Raw genomic sequence first — 19,823 nt, 5'->3', positions numbered from 1 at the left:
CAGTTAATTTTAGGGATGAGCTTTCGAGCTCTGTGCCCTGAGTTCACCTGCAAGTTCCCAGGCTGCTTTCACAAGAGAAAAAGTTGATTTTACAAGGGAAAAACAAAGCTAAAAAAAAGCCCCCTGGAGCTTTTTTTCCCCCTCCTGCTCCCCCGACGGCGGCTGCCATGAAATGCTGGGAAAAATCCTACCTGGAGTTGTTTCCATTTTTTCCCCCATTTCTTCCCGGCCAAACCAAACCTTCGCTGCTCGGTACCAAAAACCACCAAACCCCCGAACTTCCTCCTTTATCCACTCAGGCTTGTTAAACTCCCAAGGCTTAAGGAGCAGATTACAGAGAATATAAAGCACTTTCCTTTCCCTTTGGCTCCCATGACGGGAAGTTACCAAATCAAACGAGATGCGAGTGGGAGAGGTGAGATCTCTGGGAGGCAGTGGGATGGAGAGAGGGAGAAAGGGGAGGGTGAAACGCTGGGAGGGCAGAAATCACAGCTTTGGGGTTATTTCCTGCGGGGTTTTTCTTTCCCACCTGGAAGGAGGTGGAAAAATCCCCTCTGAGTTCAGAGCAGAAATTTTTTCGGGGAAAAAGAGCCTAAATAAGGAGGATTTCTGAGATTTTTCGGGTGATTTTCCTCCATAAAATGACATTTCTCCCTCCAAACCAGGGTTTTATCCCAGTGGCATTTACGCCTGTGGGAAAGAGGAAGCTCCCGTTTCCACAAAAGCCACGAAGGAGCTGCGAGAGGAGCCCGCTGCAAATAAAAACCTCTTCCCACGCCACAGAAAAGCTCTGGAAAAACTTTTCCTTCCGTAGAGAAAAGTGGAGCCCGCTCAGGTGAGCTGGACCTAAACCCGAAGGCATGTTTCTATAGGAGGGGGGTGGCAAAAACCCACCCCAAGGGCTCGGCAGCTGTTTTGCTGTTCGAAATGTTAATCTGGGCTTTAATCCTAAAGGAGATTTAACGAGACCAGGCAAAGCCGCGGGCAAAAGCCTGTCGGGAACAAGGTGTGATGCCCGAGGTTTGTCTGCACTCCCTGGACGCAACTTCCCAAGGGACAGGACAACCCCCCTTCCCCCCAATCCCCACCCTGTGACACGCAGGGAAGAATAAACCTGGGAAGGGCCGCGCGTCGGGGGCGATTTAATCCCGGGTTCAGCGATGCTCCGGAGGCTCTCCCGGTTTTTTTGGGGGGGAGCCGCGGGGCACTCACTGGTCCTGCTGGCGTTGTCATTGCCGCTCTCGTAGCAGCCGTGGCCGCCGTCGTCGGTGTCCGAGTGGTCCTGGCGCTCGAAGTGCCGCTCGCTCTCGCTCCGGTCCCGGCTGGAGCCGGGGGATCTCCGGCGGCGCCGCTTCCTGCGGTACCCGCGCGGCACCGGCACCCCGATGTAGATGGAGTGGTAATCTGGGGAGGGGGGAGAGCTTGAAAAGCGGCTCCGGGATGTCTTACGACAGCAAAACAACGACGACAACAACAATAAAAAAATTACTTTCCAGTTTAAAAACTCCCAGTTAAAAAAAAGCCGGGGAGGTGTTTCCCAGCTTCCCATCAGGACTAAAGCACGCGGGGGTTTATTCCGTGGGATGTGCTGGATCTAGAGAATGAAGAAAAAAACCTTTAAAAGCTTGCAGTTTAAAAAAATCCAGAGAGGAAGAGGAGGGGGGGAAAAACCAGAACTGGGATTTCTCATTTCCAGTTACAAAACAAGAAAAGTTCACTTTCCAGTTAAAAAAGAGAAAAGTTCTCTTTCCAGTTAAAAAAGAGAAAAGTTCTCTTTCCAGTTAAAAAAGAGAAAAGTTCTCTTTCCAGTTAAAAAAGAGAAAAGTTCACTTTCCAGTTAAAAAAGAGAAAAGTTCTCTTTCCAGTTAAAAAAGGGAAAAGTTCTCTTTCCAGTTAAAAAAAAAGAAAAGTTCTCTTTGCAGCTAAAAAACTTCCAATTTAAAAAGCCAAGGAGATGTTTCCCATCTTCCCACCCGGCTTAAAAGCACACAGGAGTTTTATTCCATGTTGTGGATGGGATGTGCCAGATCTAAAGAGGGAGAAAAGCTTGAAAAAGCAGGTCTGGAATGTTTCACTTCCAGGTAAAAAAGTTCACTTTCCAGTTAAAAAAAGGAAAAGTTCTCTTTGCAGTTAAAAAACTTCCAATTTAAAAAGCCAAGGAGATGGTTCCCATCTTCCCACCAGGATTAAAGCACACAGTTCATTCCATGGGATGTGCTAGAGAATGAAGAAAAACTTGAAAAGCTTCCAGTTTAAAAAAAAAGTTCACTCTCCAGTTAAAAAAATGTTCATTTTCCAGTTAAAAAACTTCCATCATAAAAAGCCAGGGAGATGGTTCCCACTTCGTGCCAGGATTAAAGCACAGAGGCTTTAATGCACACATGTTGTACATGGGACGTGCTGGATTGAGAGCACATCTGGGGGAAAAAGAAAAAAAGCAGATCTGGGATTTCTCACTTCCCATTATAAAAGAAAAGTTCACTTTCTGGTTAAAACTTCCAGTTAAAAATCTTCTGGTTAAAAAAGCCAAGGAGATGTTTTCCATCTTCCCAGCGGGCTTAGGGCACACAGGAATTTATTCCATGGGATGTGCTGGATCTAGAGAGGGGAAAAGGTTTAAAAAGCAGACCTGGGATTTCTCATTTCCAGTTTAAAAAAAGGAAAAAGTTCACTTTCCAGTTAAAAACTTCCAGTTAAAAAATCCCCAGGGAGACGTTTCCCATCTTCCCACCAGGCCTAAAGTTTCTTCCATGGGATGATCCAGAGGGATCTAGGGAAGGGGAAAAGCTTTAAAAAGCAGATCTGGGATGTCTCACTTCCAGTTACAAAAGAAGTTCACTTTCCAGTTAAAAGTTTAAAAAGTCAGGAAGGTATTTCCCTCTTCCCAGCAGGCTTAAGGCACTCAGGAATTTATTCCATGGGATGTCCCGGTGGAGCATCGGGAGATCCGAGGGATCAGCCGGCAGGGAAGCCCCCGCTGCCTTTGGGGGCATTCCCGAGGTTTCACTCACCTTCCTCATCCTCGTATCTCCTCCTGGAGCTGCTGAGCCCCCTCTCGCTCATCCCATCCTCATCCTCCAGCATGTTCCCGCTGCTCCGGGAGAGCTGAGCCCGGCAAGGAGAAAGGGGAGAGGTTTTCAGGGATGTCGGGCAGGGAAGAGCCTCTTTGCACACCTGGTAGGTGCTCCCCACTCCGGGAATCCACGTGTGGAATCACAGGATCCTTCCCGGCCGGGAGAGCCGGGACTTCCCTGTGGAAGCACAGGGGACCCTCTGGAATGTCCTCCCTCGGTGAGCTCAGCCCTGCCTGTGCCAGTCCTGCCCGTACCAGCCCTGCCTGTGCTCCACCTCCACTCTCCCCATGTTTTAGAAAACTGGGAAAAATTTTGTCTCCAGGCTCCAATTTCTGCTGCTCAAAGCAGAGGGGGAGTGAAGTGCAAGGAATTTTTACGGAGACTTGCTGCCACAATTATGGACACGAGCTCAGTTCACGGGGGTTATTTGCCGTCAAAAAACACTCATTTAATTTTTTTTGGGGGGGACCTGCCCAGATAAAAGGGATTTTTCACAGCTAAAAGGGGTTTTGCAGACGCAGACTTTGCTTCCTCATCTCCTGAGCACGGATTTTACACCCTACACTTCCAGATCCCTTCCTTCCGACCTGCTGCTTTATCCCCCCAAGAGTTCCTTCGCATTTTGTCCCGGCTGTTAATTACTCCCCTAATTATCTGACCTCCAGTGATTGCCTTTCACACTTGACTGGGGCGGCAGAACGGTTACTATTCCTGGCAGCCCGGTCGATGCCTCCCAAAGTCACTTTGAGAGTGATCAGAACCAGCCTCTCCGTGTCCCCCGTTCCAGCTCCTGGAATCCATGGCAAAATCGCACCATTATCCATCTATTTCAGGGAAAAAAAACCCCAACTCAAGCCAAAGAGGTTCAAAATATCAAGCAAACAGGGTGTGCCCCTAAAAAGCTGGAAGGACCCCGGGGTGCCCAGGTTGGCTCTGCTTTGGTTCCTGATTTATCGACCCATTTTCCCCCAGGCAAAGACCATCTTTATCCCAATAAACGTTCCAGCCTTACCACAGTCGATATTTAAAGGCACCTCTTGATTTAAAAGATTCGGGATTTTTTTTTTTCCTGACACTTTTTTTTAAGGAACCAGTTTATTTTAGGGACAAACTCCTCTGGATGGGCAACTGTGCCCCAAATCTGGGTGTATCAACAGCAGCCATGAGCCTTGGCTTCCTGAAAATAACATTATTGGGATAATTCTGAGGGTTTTAGGAAGCTGGTGGTGGCAGGACAAGCAGCAAAATACCCTCTCCCCCCCCCCCCCCAGCTTCAGGCAGAAATATTTTTGCTCCAAAAATGACTTTCCAAGAGAAGAAGTTTCACAACCCCCCAAGATTCCTTCAGTGGCAGGTTGGGGATGATGGATGGGGCTAAAGGACCCTCCAAATGGATAATATTGGAATGAACTAGGACTTTTTTTGCAGTCTAGTTTGGCTGGTCAGAGTTTGACATATTTGCTGGGCAGCAAAAATAACCCACTGGATAAACCCTTTGATAGATCCACTGAGAAATGAAATATCCTGGTTAATTATGGTTGATTTATGAGAGCAATAAACCCAGGGGTTTTTCCCTCTAATATTTTACACATAAAGCTTCCCCCCCCCCCAACTCCCTACATCCAAACACAAGCATAACACGGAATAGAACTGTTGGAAAACCTGACTCTAAGTGGAGCTGAAACAAGAGGAGGGAAAGAAAAGCACCGTCACCTCTCCCAGTTAAACCCAGTTCTAACCCCCCCCAGCTCCCAGTTCCACAAAAACAAGTTTCACCCTTAAGAAACTCACCTCGAGCTCTCAAAGGAGATGTTCAGAGGGAGGATGGGGCTGCAGAGGAAAGTCAGGGGTGCTGGTGGGAGTGGGAGCCCAGACTGCCTTGGGATGAAGCTGCTCTTCCCACCATCCTATCGACGCCCAACTGGAAACGCTGCGCAGCTCCCGGGTCCAAATGTATTTTGGGCAACACTGATCGACTTTTGGGAGCAGAGAAGCATCATGGGATGCAAAGAGACCTCGGGAGAGGATGGAACATCAAACCAGCAGAGATCCTGCCCTGCACTGGGCTGGGCTCGGGCTGTCACACCACCGGGACGTGGAAAATCCAAGCTGTCCCTCCCCAGCCTGCAGGATTTGTGTCTTCTGGGGCTGTCGGGGGCTTTTTGTTCATCAATTTTGGCTCAGTTCTGAGGGATTTTGGAAGGGAACTGCTTTTATGTCTTTTCTCTGTGCAGTTTCATGATTTTAAGGAGGAAATGCCTCAGGGAAGTGCAGAGGGGCATCACCATCACTGAGATGCTCCTAAAACCCCTGGGAACAACAGGACCAGCCCCTGGGGCACCAAAGGCAGCTTGGGGGAGAGTTTATCACACGGAATTCTTTTGCAATTCCATCTTTTGCTTTCAATGTGCTGATCATGTGTAAATTCAATGCCATGAAGAGCAAACTCTGGGCCACAGGAGCGCTCCCAGCTCAGCTTCCTGAGCTCTGCTCCCATTCCACGCTTGGCTTCCTCGCCTCCCTTTGGCCTTTTAACAGGGATGTCAATAAATCCACATGGAACAGCTCCTGGCTCCTCAGCAGAGCTGGGCTCGTTGTCAGGCAAGAAAAAAGGACTGGGAAAATCAGATTCTGAGCTTGAAATCATCTGAACTTGGGCCTTTGCTCTCACCTCTGGGGGGTTATTCCATGGCATGATCCAGAGCCTCGGAAAAATCAAAGCAAAACCTGTTTGGTGCTTTATTCCTGCTCCTGTTTTCTTCCCAGCTCCTGTTTTCTTTGATTTGCTCTTCCATGTGGAGCAGGGTCAAGCCTAGAGCAAGACCAGGTCTGGAGAAAGGTCAGGTCTGGGGCACAGTTGGGTCTGGACCAAGGCCAGTCCTGGTACAGGGACAACTCTGGAGCAAGGTCAGGTCTGGAGAAAGGTTGGGTCTGGGGCAAGATTAGGTGTGGAGTAAGGACAGGCTTAGAGCAAGGCCTGGTCTAGAACATGGGCAGGTCTTGAGAAAGGCCAGGTCTGGAGCAGGGTCAGGTCTGGAGTAAGGCCAGGTCTAGGATCAAGGTCCGGTCTGGAGCAAGGACAGGTTTAGAGTAAGGTCAGGTCTAGGACCAAGGCCAGACCTGGACCAAGGCCAGGTCTGGAGCAAGGATTGGTTTAGAGCAAGGACTGGTTTGGAGCAAGGACTGGTTTAGAGCAAGGCCTGGTCTAGACCAAAGCCAGGTCTGGAGCAGGGTCAGGCCTGGACCGAGGCAGCAGAGCCTACAGGATTTCATGGGAATTCAGGAATGTCTTTGGCATCCCCTTTATTTGGAGTAATGACCATGTTTGGATGTCGAGAAAACCTTTTCCAAAGTGAATTTTCATTTTCCTGCTCTTGCTTAAATCCACCTTTCCCACCTCCCAGGCACTCCCAGCCCAACTGTCCGTGGGAATCGTGGATCTGAGTGTCCCAGCTGATGGAGAATCAGCTTCTCCCCCTCACTCACTGCGCCCCAAAGCCAGGATTAATCCTGGGATGAGACCTGAGACCTGCTCCCATCCCGTGCTGGGCTCCAGGAAAAGGGAATCCAGGTGTTGATGCTTCTTGTCCTGTGAATAAAGGGAAAATAAAGGGAATTCACTTTTTTCCCTCCAATTCCATGGAAATTTATCGGAATTTATTTGAATTTCTCAGCTCGGATTTCTTAAGGTTTTATTAAACCCCTCATGGAGAGAGGGAGAAGGAAGAAAAGTAAAATTCCATGAGCAGGAGCCCTGTTATTCCTTAAACATGGAGGCTCATCCCACTTTCCTGGGCTGCAGCTTTTACCTTCTCCACTTGCAAAAACACCCCAATTTTGGTATTATTATTATTATTATTATTATTATTATTATTATTATTGAAAATTATTATAATATTCATTATTATTATTAATAATAATAACAATAGAAAGTTGTTATAATAATGCTAAATTCTTATACAACAAATAAATTATGATAATAAAAATTATAATGGTAATAATAATAGTGGTGATGATTATTATGATAATGATGATATAATAATTATTATAATAGTGATTATGAATATGGTAATAATAATGAGGATTATAATAACAATAGATGATTGTAATAATGCTAAGTTCTTATGTTACTAATAAATTATGATCAAATAACAATAATAATGGTGATAATAATAATAATAGTGATGATTATGATGATAAAAATAAAAATTATTATAATAACAATAATAATGATTAATATAATAATGGAGACTGTTGTTATTATAATTTTATTCATATTAATGTTGATTATGCCAAATAATTATTATATTAATAAGTTATTATAATAATGATGACAATAATAATAGTGATTATGAGTATGATAATAATAATGAGGATAATAATAATAGATTATTACAATAATGGTAAATTCTCATATTGCCAATAAACGATTATAATAAGAACAATAATAATGATGATGATAATTATAATAATGCTGATGGTTATGATGATAACAATGATGAGAATAATAAAAGCTGTTCTAATAAATTATTATAAATTATAATAAGAACAATAATAATGATGATTATAATAATGGTGATTATGATGATAATAACAATTATATTGACATTAATAATATAAATATTAATGTATTATTATATCAATCCTAAATCATGATGATATTACTAAAGTATGATAATAATACCCATAATGATTATAATTATAATGACAGTTAGGGTGATTATATAAATATTAATAATACAAATATCACTAGATTAATATAAAAATGCTACATTACTATAATACTAATAAATTCTGATAATAATAATGATAATAACAGTGATTATGAGTATTATGCCAATAATGAGGATAATAATAGATTATTATTATATTTATATATTATTATAATAATAATGCTAAATTCCTATACTAATAATAAATTATGATCATAATAACAATCATAATGATGATCATAACAATAATAGTGATGATGATTATGAGGACAACAATGATGACAAAAAATTATTCTAATAAAGTATTCTAATAAATTACAATAACATCAATAATAGTGATTATTATAATGGTGATTCTTATAGTGACATTATATTATTAATTTAATGTGTTATTATAAAATACTAAATTATTACTATATTAATAAATTATGATGATACAATAATAATCACGATTATAATTATAGTTATGATGATGTTTATATTAATATTAATAATGTTAATATTACCGGATTAATCTAATAATGTTACATTATTATAATATTAATAAATTATGATGATATTATGATTATAATAATAGTGATTATATGATGATAATGAGATTATTGATAATAATAATAATAACAATAGTAATAATGCTAATAGTAAAAATAAAATAATAATAACCACCAATAATCTCCTGCTCATCTCCCGACAGCTCTATGTTCAATAGGAAAAAACAGTTCCAAAAGTGTTTTTTCCAGGCCTGCGCTGGGAATTTTTCCCATTTAATGAAAAAGTGGAGCCTGGGAACGGTCGCAAGAGGGAGACAGAGCCCGGCAGTTCAACAGCAGCTCCCCCCCTTCCCTTCTCGGGCATCCACGGACATGAAACCAACTTCCAAAATATCCTTATTAATAAAAAGATACAAGAACAAACCCAGTGTTTCCTTCACTCTTCGGCAAACGGAGTTTCCCCTTCTCCTTTCACTTTTGGGACGATTTCCCTCACGATAAATGGGATAATTACAGTCCCTGCGGGGGATCCACAGGATTTGGGCACATTTGGAGAGAAAACAGGTCCCTGATCCCAGTTTATTCCCTTGCATTCGGCTCCTGGCTGCTTTCTGGGAGGTTTCACCATGGGTGGGTTACCCTCAGCAGGGGGTTCCTCTGGGTTTTTTTGGGTAAAAACACACCTACAAGTTCTCAGTTTAAGTTTTCCCCCTCCGAGCCCATTTCCCAACTCACCCAGCCAAGGCTGGACAACATTCCCCAGCTTTTGAATTCCCACACCCCAAGAGATACAGGAGAGAACTGAGCTGCAAAAGGAATATTGGTAAAGGAAATTCCTTACCTGGGCACTGGGGGTTGGTCTCCAGCAGAGGAATCACCTCCATCCCAGGGGCACCACACGGAAAACCCTCCTCAGCTTCCAAATTTAAAGGTTTAAACATGTAAACGTCCTTTTCCTTGCCCGGGAATAAAAACTGAAGCCACAGTTCATGGAGAAGAGCTGGACACCCTCAGAAAGGGGTGTTTCCCTCCCTGCCCAAACAGCCACTGTGATCCAGGAGATGGAAGTTGTGCTTCCCTGGAATTCCTGGAAAAGCCCTTCGGGAAGGCTCTGCAGAGAAAGCTGCTCCGGTTTTTCCTTCTGATCTGCTTTCCTGGAGTTGGGCACATCTGGGGAGCTCTCAGAAATCCATGATTTCTCAGAAAACTGGGATAATCCAACACTAAAGACCCCCTAGAGCACAGTGAAGGTGCCACCCCCTCCCCAACAGCCCAACCAGTGAGTGCTGAGTGGAAACAACTTTGCAAAACACGAGAGAATTCACATTTATTGTATAAAAAAAACCCCCAAACCCCAACCAGTGGTTGCACAAACACTTCAAAAGGCCAAGCAGGAGGACCCTGGGGAGCTCCTGTGCCCACATGGAAGGTTTTTGAGCCTTCCAGTGCTCCCTTCTCCCCAGAGCACCTCCAGAACCTGAGAAGAGAAATCGCGTTATTCCCACGCTCGACACCCGCTGCCTCCTCCAGAGCTCTCTGAGTCCTCCAGCTCCTCACACTTTGCTGCGGGATGTGCTGCCTTCCTCCTGCTCCTCTTCCTCCTCATCCCCAGGGTTGACAGGGATGTACCCCCCTTCCCTGGGCAGGCACCAGCACCAGCCGGCGCCGCTCAGATCCACAGCCCCGAAGCTGAAATCCCGCAGCTCCAGGATCCTGAAGTCCACGGTGTCCAGCTTGGAGTAGATCTCATTGAGCTTCTGCCAGTAGAGCCAGGCCATCACCAGCCCCACCACCTGCAAAATGGGAGGGTCAAAACCACTTTGTGGTCACGCAAATCCTGTTGGACTTTCCAACTCTGCAACCTGCTCACTCATCCTGACTCCCAAGGGTTGTCTCTGGGCTGGGAATTTCATGGAGCAGCCCATTGCCAGCCCCAAAATGCTGTGTTTTAGCAGGAAACCTGCCTTTGGATCATGCTAAAGAATCAGTGGATTTGAGCTTCTCCAAGGAGGTTCCCTAAAATATTGGGTCTCTGCTGGAGCACCCTCCTGCTCTTGGAGCTGGGAAAACTGCCAGGCATGGAATGGTTTGGGTTGGAAAGAATCTTAAAGCCCATCCAGTGCCACCCCCTGCTATGGGCAGGGACACCTTCCACTATCCCAGGTTGCTCCAAACTTTGTCCAACCTCACCTCGGACACTTCCAGGGATCCAGGGGCAGCCACAGCTTCTCTGACAATTCCATCCCAACTGTTCCACACCCTCACAGCCAACAATTCCTTCCCAATATCCCAGCTCTGCTCTCTGGCAGTGGGAAGCCATTCCCCCTTGTCCTGTCCCTCCACTCCTTGTCCCAAGTCCCTCTCCAGCTCTCCTGGAGCCCCTTTAGGGCTCCTCTTTGAACTGGATCCCATTGGACTTTCCAACTCTAACTGAGCTCTCTGCTCACTCATCCTGACTCCCAAGGGTTGTCTCTGGGCTGGGAATTTCATGGAGCAGCCCATTGCCAGCCCCAAATGCTGTGTTTTAGCAGGAAACCTGCCTTTGGATCATGTTCAAGGATGAAGGGCTCAGGCAGAGGCTGACTTTGTGTGGGGCCAGGGAAGCTGGGGAGGAAAAGACTCTTTTATCCTGACTGGAAGTGGCACCTCCCCCAGTGCCCTGGAGCTGGGGGGCACAAGGGGGTCACCTGAGAGCAAGCACTTGGGAAGAATTCATGAAAATAGTTCAGTAGTTCTCTATATATTATATTTATCTCTATTATACAGAGAGTTTTGTGGCTCAAAGCTGTTCACTGTGAGTTTTGAGGTTCAGCAGGAATTTGGCTCTGGTGACTCTTGGAAACTGGGTGAATGTACCAGCGTGGCTGGAAAGTTTCCTTAATACAGAATCAGGGAATCCTTGAGGTTGGAAAAGCCCTCCAAGGTCACCCAGTCCAACCTGTGCCCCATCCCCACCTTGTCCCCCAGCCCAGAGCACTGAGTGCCACGGCCAGGCCTTCCTTGGACACCTCCAGGGGTGGGGACTCCAAACCTCCCTGAGCAGCCCCTTCCAAAGCCTGAACACCCTTTCCAGGAAGAAATTCCATCCCACAGAGCAACCTCCTCTCTCAGGGGAGGTTGGGACACTGAGTCCTTGGCTCATGGGATAGACCCATAGGCTCCTTTGGGTTGGAAAAGCCCTCCAAGGTCACTGAATTCACTGCCAAGGCACCACTGACCCATGTCCCCAAGTGCCACATCCACAGGGATGTTAAATTCCCTCAGGGATGGGGACTCCACCACTGGGCCAGGGCTGGACAGCCCTTTCCAGGAAGGAATTTCCCCAATATCCAACCTGAGCCTCCCCTGGTACAGCTTGAGGCCGTTCCCTCTCCTCCTGTCCCTTGTTCCCTGGCAGCAGAGCCTGAATCCCCCCAGCTCCCCCCTCCTGTCAGGGAGTTGCAGAGCCAGAAGGTCCCCCCTGAGCCTCCTTTTCTCCAGGCTGAGCCCCCCCAGCTCCCTCAGCCTCTCCTGCTGCTCCAGCCCCTTCCCAGCTCCGCTCCCTTCCCTGGACACTCTCCAGCCCCTCAATGTCTTGTCATGAAGGGCCAGAACTGCCCCAGGATTTTGGGTGTCCTACCAGTGCCCAGGACAGGGGAGGATCTTCCACCCAACCAACAGCCTCACTACAGTCATTATTAGCCAAATCCACCTCCAAATTCCCTCTTCCCTGACAGAGGGATGTGGATTCATTGAACATCACCATGAGTGTTGCAGAGATATCCAGGGCCAGCCCTTGCTAAAAACAGGACATTCCTGCAAGACTGGTGTCACACAGGTCATTCTAATTTCCCTGCTGGCTGGCAGGGAATTAAAAATTAGGCTTTAAATCTTCAGGTGGATGGTGAGGAAGGGGGAGGATTTTCATCAGAGCTGGATATCAAGCAATTTGCTTTGATTTCACCTGATGGGGCTTCACTGCAGGGGCTGAAAACATCAGGACAAGGCCAGGAGTGATCTGCAACCCAGACACTGAGGAGGAAATGGGGCAATTGGAGCGTTTTCAACACAAACTGCACCTCCTGTGCCAAGCCTTTCCCTACCCTGAGCACTGACCTGGAGGAACCAGATTTATTCCCTACAAGCCCCAGACCATGGAAACATGGAATGGTTTGGGTTGAAAGGGAATTTAAAGCCCATCCAGTGCCACCCCCTGCCATGGGCAGGGACACCTTCCACTAGCCCAGGTTGCTCCAGCCTGACCTTGGACACTTCCAGGGGTCCAGGGACAGCCACAGCTTCTCTGGGAATCCCATCCCGGCCACTCCCCACCCTCCCAGGGAGGAATCCCTTCCCAAAAGGATCCCCACTCCCTGTCATTTAAATCCATTACAGTGACAGGTTAAACCCAAATCTTTCAGCTGCCTCTGGGCTGGGGCTGGGGAGGGTCTGAGACCCCCAGTGCTGCTGGTGGGATGGAGCTGGAGCTGCCAGAGATGGGCAAGAACATGGGATGGTTTGGGTGGGAAGGGACCTTGGAGATCATCCAGTGCCACCCCCTGCCCTGGGCAGAGACACCTTCCACTAAACCAGGTTGCTCCCACCTGGCCTTGGACACTTCCAGAGATCCAGGGGCAACCACAGCTTCTCTGGGAGTTCCATCCCAGCCCCTCCCCACTCTTACAGCCAACAATTCCTTCCCAATATCCCATCTCTCCCTGCCCTCTGGCACTGGGAAGCCATTCCCCCTTGTCCTGTCCCTCCAGCCCTTGTCCCCAGTCCCTCTCCAGCTCTTGGAGCCCCTTCAGGCCCTGCAAGGGGCTCTCAGCTCTCCCTGGAGCCTTCTCCTCTCCAGGTGAACCCCCCCAGCTCTCCCAGCCTGGCTCCAGAGCTGAGGGGCTCCAGCCCTGGGAGCAGCTCCGTGGCCTCCTCTGGACTCGCTCCAGCAGCTCCAAATCCTTCTGATGTTGGGGATTCCAGGGCTGGAGCAGCTCTGCAGGTGGAGTCTCACCTGAGGGGGCAGAGGGGCAGAATTCCCCCTCATCTGATGCCCATGGCGGATTTTTGGGCTTTCAAGTGCTCATTTTGGTTCATGTCCAGCTTCTCATCCACAAAAACTGCCAAAATTTAGATACAGATTATAGATGAACGGAGAAGGACAAGACCATCTTGAGCCTCAGGGCTCTTCCTCACAATTTTGAGGCTGCAAATGAACACTGCAGGACCATTTCTTACATCAAAGAGTCAATAAATAACCAGTCCCACCTGCCCCATCCATCAGGTGGAAACTCCTGCACAGGTTTTGGAGCTGAAAAATACTATTAATCATCCTTCTGGGTCCTAATGGATTTCTTAAACAGCCTAGAAAGTGGGAACATTAGGGGAAGATAAATGGGGATGAAAGCAAAGGGTTGTAACACAAATTAGGGACCGTTTTGTCCCACACTGGGAAGGGAAAAGTGTTTGTCCAGAGGAGGCTGCAGAAAATGGAGGAAAAAAACTCCACAAGGTACAAAAACAGATCAGAAAAGTGTCACCCAGAGAGCTGAAAGTGTCCCCCACTGAGCTGAGAGCAAAGAGCCAAACAAACATCTCTGGGGTTTATGAATTTGCCTTTTAAAGATGGAGAAACTCCATGAACAGCTTGGCCTTGCACAGGGGTCACCTCAAACCAGCTCAGCATTGATTTTTCCTTCCTGAATTCACCTGGAGATGGATCCTAAGGAATCAACAGCTTCCACAAGTCAGAAGAAGTGGAAAACCGTGTCCTTGGAGATGCTCTCCCAACACCAAGCCCTTCCTTGAAGGCCCCAGTTGGATCTTTCCCCATTCCCTAATTTTTCCCTAATCACTTCCCTAATTGCACCCACTGGTCCTCGGATCAGTGCTTGTTTTCTATTCCACCTCATCCCTGATAATGGGATTAATCACCTGAAGAACAGGCAAGATGTGGGAGTCTGGGGGGTGTTTTGGCTCCCAGGGCTTTCCCAGAAATTCAGGAAATACAGGAACACTGTATTTGTGCCACTGGGGCTCTTTTCCCAGGAAAGATAACTGCAGATGCTGAAAGGGAAACTGGAGCCTGGGAATATCTTGGAATCTCCTTGTGTTGTCCGACTGGCCTGGAATGAGGTTATTTTACAGCTCCTGGGACTTCTGTTGGACAACACGGGTATGGATCTGTCTCTCCATGAACTGGGGGAGCCCAGAGATGCTGCTCCCCCACAGGGATCCAGATAATAAGACTATGCTAATCCATATTCAGCAGCAAAGCCTTTAAGGATTTAGGAAGTTTTAAAATATTATTTAAATGTATGTCAAGCCTTACATTATTTACTGTTATTAACTTGTCACCGTGGGCAGATTAAAATCCCGAGCGAGAAGAACCCTCCGGAGTGACAGATTTGAAAGCAAATGTGTCACTTTTTCCTCCCTGAGCCAGACAATAATTTGTGTTTACAGTGCATTTCATGCAAATGAAGAGCCAGTCAGGTTTGGGGACATCATCCCCCCTGCTCCAAGGTGTCCTGGTTAAACTGGGGACTTCCTGAAGGGAATAAAACAAGCGCAAGTCCTGCAGCAGCAGCAGCAGAATCCCACAGCCCTCACCCTCCTCTGAGTTATGAACCACCCTCCATCCCAGCTTGCCTCTAAATATCCTCTTTCCCTTAATGAGAACAGAAAAAGCTGTCAGGAATATCGATGGATCCAATATCTCCGGCACCAAGGGCCCCGTGTTTTCCAGAAGTGAAGAGAATTTCAACGCCAACATTGATTTTATTGCTCTGCAATATGAAGGAAGGAGTTACTGCAGAGGAACATGGTAACAAAATGTATCAAAGGGGAGGCGAAAAACATTAAAAAGCTGCTTTTCTCCCAGCCCTGGGATGGTAATTCAGCACCAAGCACTGGGGAGTTGCTGTTTGAGGGTCATTTTGAGTTAGAAAATTGCTGTTCTTCCCGAATGGAATTCAGGAAACCACTGTGGCCTCGGGAGGTCTCGGCTCCTGCCTCTGTCTGTGCTGGTTTTGGGGGATTTAAATGCCCAGGGTTTGCAAAACGAAGGTTTTTTTAGGGTACAAACCCATCGAGTCACTGCTCTTACAGGGTGCAAATAAATCCAAAGACCTTTGGATATCGAGGGAATCAATGAAGACCAATAAATAATCCACTGGGAAATCACGAGGAGTCCCTGCCCATGGCAGGGATTGGAATGAGATGGTGTGGTAGTTTGGTCTGGGCCTTCCTTGGTGACCAGTTCGTAACCAAGGAAGGGCCCAGATTTACCCAGTATTCCCTACGATTTTTACGTAAACCAGATTATAAGAAGAAAGGAGGAAAGGCCTTCGCTCTCTTTCCTTCCAGCGGCTTGGAGGTGCAGGTTCCCTGCTGTTGAGTCTGTCCTGTTGGGGAGCGAGGCCTGGTGAGGCCTTGTCGACCTTGGGAGGCGGAGGTTGCCGGCGATCGTCCCGGAGCAACTCTCGGTTGTCCCAAGGAGAGTGGTGGGATATTTTTCTTTGCTAACTCTTTAGTTACTAGATCTCGGGCTACTGATTGGGAAATATATATATATATATTTTTTATTTTGGTTTTGTTCCCTTTCCCTTCCCCCTTCCCCTTCCCTTGTGAAATTGTATATATTTTAAATTATATATATATTTCAATTGTAACATAAGTGTAAATATATTTATATATATCACTTTAGCTGTCTCTCTCTTGTTTCAGGTTTTCTTGGTTGTTTTTCTCCCTCTTCTCCCTGAGGTTTGGGGGGGGGGGGGGCTTCTGGTGGTAAGGTTTGGAGACTTGGCAGGGAGCCAGCTTCAAACCATATCAGATGGTCTTTAAGGTCTCTTCCAACCAACACAGGTTGCCCAGAGAAGCTGTGGCTGCCCCTGGATCCCTGGAACTGTCCGAGGCCAGGTTGGAGCAACCTGGGCTAGTGGAAGGTGTCCCTGTCCATGGAAAGGGGTTGGAATTAGACGGTCTTTAAGGTCCCTCCCAACCCAAACCAAGCCATGACTCTGCCAGGCCTAAGCCAAGTATTTCTGTCTCCCATGTAAGACTAATCAGGAGGAGCTTTGGTGCTCAGCTCCATCCTTGCCAAGGCCCAGCTTTGCTCAAATCCATTTGTTCCCCTGGACTGAACAGATTTGCATTGGGAATTCTCTCCAAGAAGAGAGAATGGCCCAATGTGACCCAACATCCTCTTCCCTGGGAATGACTGAAGGCTCATCTCTTCCATTTCTGGATACAGGGATTGGGAAGTTTTGGAAGCAACGAAGGAAAAGGCTCAAACACTCCTTTTCACATCATGATACAACAGACAAGGGGCTGGAACCCACAGATGTTTTCCCTGAGGGATGTGTGTGTTCATCTGTGTGTGATCAGTGGCTTTTTTTGGGGTGGAAAGTTGCATTTTGGGCCCTTTCAGAGCACTCAGAAGCAGCTCAGCTCCTCCATGGGTATTTTCCTCACCAACCAAAGCAGGATCCCTTTGGATTTTGCTTCACAAGGGCAAAAAATAAGGATGGAAAAGAGCAACCCAAGGATGTTCAGGAGCCCTGGCAGGGTGAAGCACATCCCTCTGCACCATGGGTCCCACAGACCCGGCTCTGACCATGGAGATAATGAGCCAGCAGCCCAAGGAGGGGCTTTCCATGCAAAACTTCCTGCCAGGAAACCCTTTTCCATGCAAATATTTCCGGGTCTGGGTGCTGGAAAGCTGGATCCCGCTCACCAGAATTACTGAATCATTTCAGGCTTTCCCAGAGCTAATGAAGTAAAAAGCAAAGCATTTCTCTTTTATTGACTTTTCCTCCCATAAATTGGTATTTATAGAGCAGCCTCTTGTCGGGGTCATGGGCTGCAGATGGAAAAATCCCTTTTATTCCCCTTTTCTACTCCATTAAGCACATGTCAGCCACTTGAGAACACAGCAGGCCCTGGAGCCACAGGGATATTAAAAAGCAAACAAACCCCAAATTAATCTTGCAAAGGAAAAAGGAACTTTGGTGGATTCGATGCCCTTTACACCAAGAAACATTTACCATTCCTGGCAGCGGGAGATGAAGATGTCAAGCTGCAAAATGCCTCTTGAAAGTCTAATTTTGCATTTTTTAGGGAATGAAAGTGTTGATCTTGTGGATTTATACTCTGAGGAGGGAACATCTACCCCTGCACTGACAATCCATTACTCTGTGGATGCTCCCAGGGCAGAGCTCTGGAGATGGATGGAATTACAAAGTGAAACAGAGGTAGAAACAATTCACTCTGCACCACAGAGTGATTTTAACCCCTAACAGGGACCTCCCAGAGATTTTTTTCTCCCTTTTAATTGGACTTGCATCACTTTCTGCTTCTTTAGGATTGAAAAAAAATCCCCCTTTTTAGGGAGAAAAAAGGGTTGTGGAGCTTTTTTATGCTCTTACTTCTGCCTTTTTACAGTGGCTGTGTCTTCAATTTGCTAAGGAAGGTGATCCAAGGGCTGCTCTGGAGCCAGGCTGGGAGAGCTGGGAATGCCCAACCTGGAGAAGAGAAGGCTCTAGGGAGACTCTCACTTTAATGGCTGTCAACTGCCAGGTTGAGATGGGATTTTGGGAAGGGATTCTTCCCTGGGAGGGTGGAGAGGGGCTGGAGAGAAGACCTGAGAGCCCCTTCCAGGGCCTAGAGGGCTCCCAGAGTTGGAGAGGGACTTGGGACAAGGGATGGAGGGACAGGACAAGGGGGAATGGCCCTACACTGGAAAAATGGAGATTAAGATGGAATATTGGGAAGAAACTGGGTGGTGAGGGGCTGCAGTGGAATTCCCAGAGAAGCTGTGGGTGCCCCATCCCTGGAAGTGTCCAAGGCCGGGTTGAAGCAACCTGGGCTAGTGGAAGGTGTCCCTGCCCATGGCAGGGAGTGGCACTGAGTGGTTTTTAAGGTCCCTTTCAACCCAAACCATTCCAGGATTCTCTGAAATACCACCAGCAAACATCTCCTGCAAAGCCAGGGAATGAAGGAGCTGGAGATGCACTTCCTGTGGTCCATCAAAAAGCTGCTACAAGAGCAAGGGACGAGGTTTTCTGCCTTATTTGCACCACAAACACGTCTCCTGCACATTTAGAACTCCTTGGCTAATCTTGCTGGAGGCGGGGAAGGGAAGGGAGCAGCCAGCAGGAAACAAATTCCTGTGCTTTGCCACCCCTGCTGAAAGATCTGGGGCTGCTCCATAATTAAACACAACAAGGCCACAACAGGAATTTGCCTCTGAGTGCCAGAGCCTGAATTAAAGTGTCTTTTGGAGGGTGATATGAAATGTGTGACAGCTTGGCCTCTGCCTGAGTTTGGCTGAGATGAAGGGCAAGAAAAGGGGATTGTGCAGAATGAAACAGGAAAAAAGGGAAAAGAGAATGAAAGGCAAAGGCAGGAAAACAATTGAATGAAACACAGGAAAAAGGGAAAAGAGAATGAAAGGTAAAGGCAGGAAAACAATTGAATGAAACACAGGAAAAAGGGAAAAGAGAATGAAAGGCAAAGGCAGGAAAATGATGGAGTTGGTGTGTTTGAATAAGGCAAATGAACAAAACCACTTCCCACTCCTCACACGGGATTTTTTTTATCCTCACTGCTTGAGGGATTATTTAAAAAAGGAGGAGACATTCAGGATTTTGGAGGGATCATGGAACTACAAACTCCCCCTGCCTTGCATGGGCTGGGAGAGGGGAAAAGCTACACAGTGATGTGTCCAGTTACTAAGTGTTATTACAGGGACATAAATGGATTTATCCATGGATTTGGCCCATGGGCTGCTCATCATCTCCATGGAACTTCCTGGAGATCCCATGGAGGGATCCCAGCCCTGAAGCCCTGGGTGTGCAGAAGACCCTTCACTGGGCAAATCATTCAACTCAAACTCCCGTTCCAGCACCTGTTCATTTTTTTCCCAGAGGGAAAAGGCCAATATTCATGTTTTTGAGGTGCTTGGAAAGCAAGGACAACCTTATCTGGGTATTTTCATTTTCTCCTGGATGTTCTTGTTCTCTCTCTCCCATCAAAGGTGTCTCTGGGCATCAACTCCTGATTCGGAGCTCGGCACTAATAACAAGTTACCTGACCCCTGAGATTCTCAGGAGGGAATTTTTCAGATTCCTAGTTCCTGGAAGGCCTGGGAATGGGATTTTTCACCTCTTCAATCAGTCCAACACCCACCAGGACCCCGGGGATTTACAGATCTCCCTGAACATCATTGGACAGATGCCCACAAGCCCCAGGAAGCCAAGCCAAGCAGCCCTAGGGCTCTCACAGGTATTTGGGGAAAAGCAGAGGAAATTCATAAATTCGGTAACTTCCTGCATCATGGAAAGGCAAAATTTAGTGGTTTCCCACATCTGGGTGCAAAGGAAGGACATGTTGTCCACCCTCTGTGTTGTTGCACCTTCTGTGGTGGAAGGACAACATGGAGAGGAATAATTTCCTACTCTCCATCAGCCAAAACTCCTCTTGGGTCCTTTTTTCTGTACAAAAGCCAGTTGATGCTCCCAGATCCCAGCAGAAATCTTGGATGAATCTTGATCAACATGAACCAA

The 19,823-nt window shown here is 47.0% G+C and overlaps 2 protein-coding genes across 4 annotated transcripts in view; both read right to left on the bottom strand.

The window, feature by feature from the left end:
* The window catches only part of SLC4A5 (solute carrier family 4 member 5), a 39,762-nt gene extending 36,696 nt beyond the window's left edge, over positions 1-3,066 (bottom strand). Inside the window, exons 1-2 of the mRNA XM_027669095.1 lie at positions 3,012-3,066; positions 1,261-1,404 (exon numbers count right to left, since the gene is read on the bottom strand). Coding sequence (XP_027524896.1) covers positions 1,261-1,404; positions 3,012-3,063 — 196 coding nt within the window. The 5' untranslated portion in view covers positions 3,064-3,066. The remainder of the gene's footprint in view (positions 1-1,260; positions 1,405-3,011) is intronic.
* A 6,529-nt stretch (positions 3,067-9,595) lies between these two features.
* LOC113959836 (tetraspanin-15-like) overlaps positions 9,596-19,823 on the bottom strand; it is a 44,874-nt gene continuing 34,646 nt past the window's right edge. For all 3 annotated transcript variants that reach the window (XM_027669107.1, XM_027669108.1, XM_027669109.1), the window contains one exon: positions 9,596-10,070. In XM_027669107.1, coding sequence (XP_027524908.1) covers positions 9,831-10,070 — 240 coding nt within the window. In that variant the 3' untranslated portion in view covers positions 9,596-9,830. The remainder of the gene's footprint in view (positions 10,071-19,823) is intronic.

The sequence above is a fragment of the Corapipo altera genome, unplaced genomic scaffold (genome assembly GCF_003945725.1).
Source record: "Corapipo altera isolate COAL_440 unplaced genomic scaffold, ASM394572v1 61022, whole genome shotgun sequence".
NCBI lineage: Eukaryota > Metazoa > Chordata > Aves > Passeriformes > Pipridae > Corapipo > Corapipo altera.
Note: the sequence above shows the minus strand (reverse complement) of the source record. Positions and strands in the feature narration are given on the sequence as shown.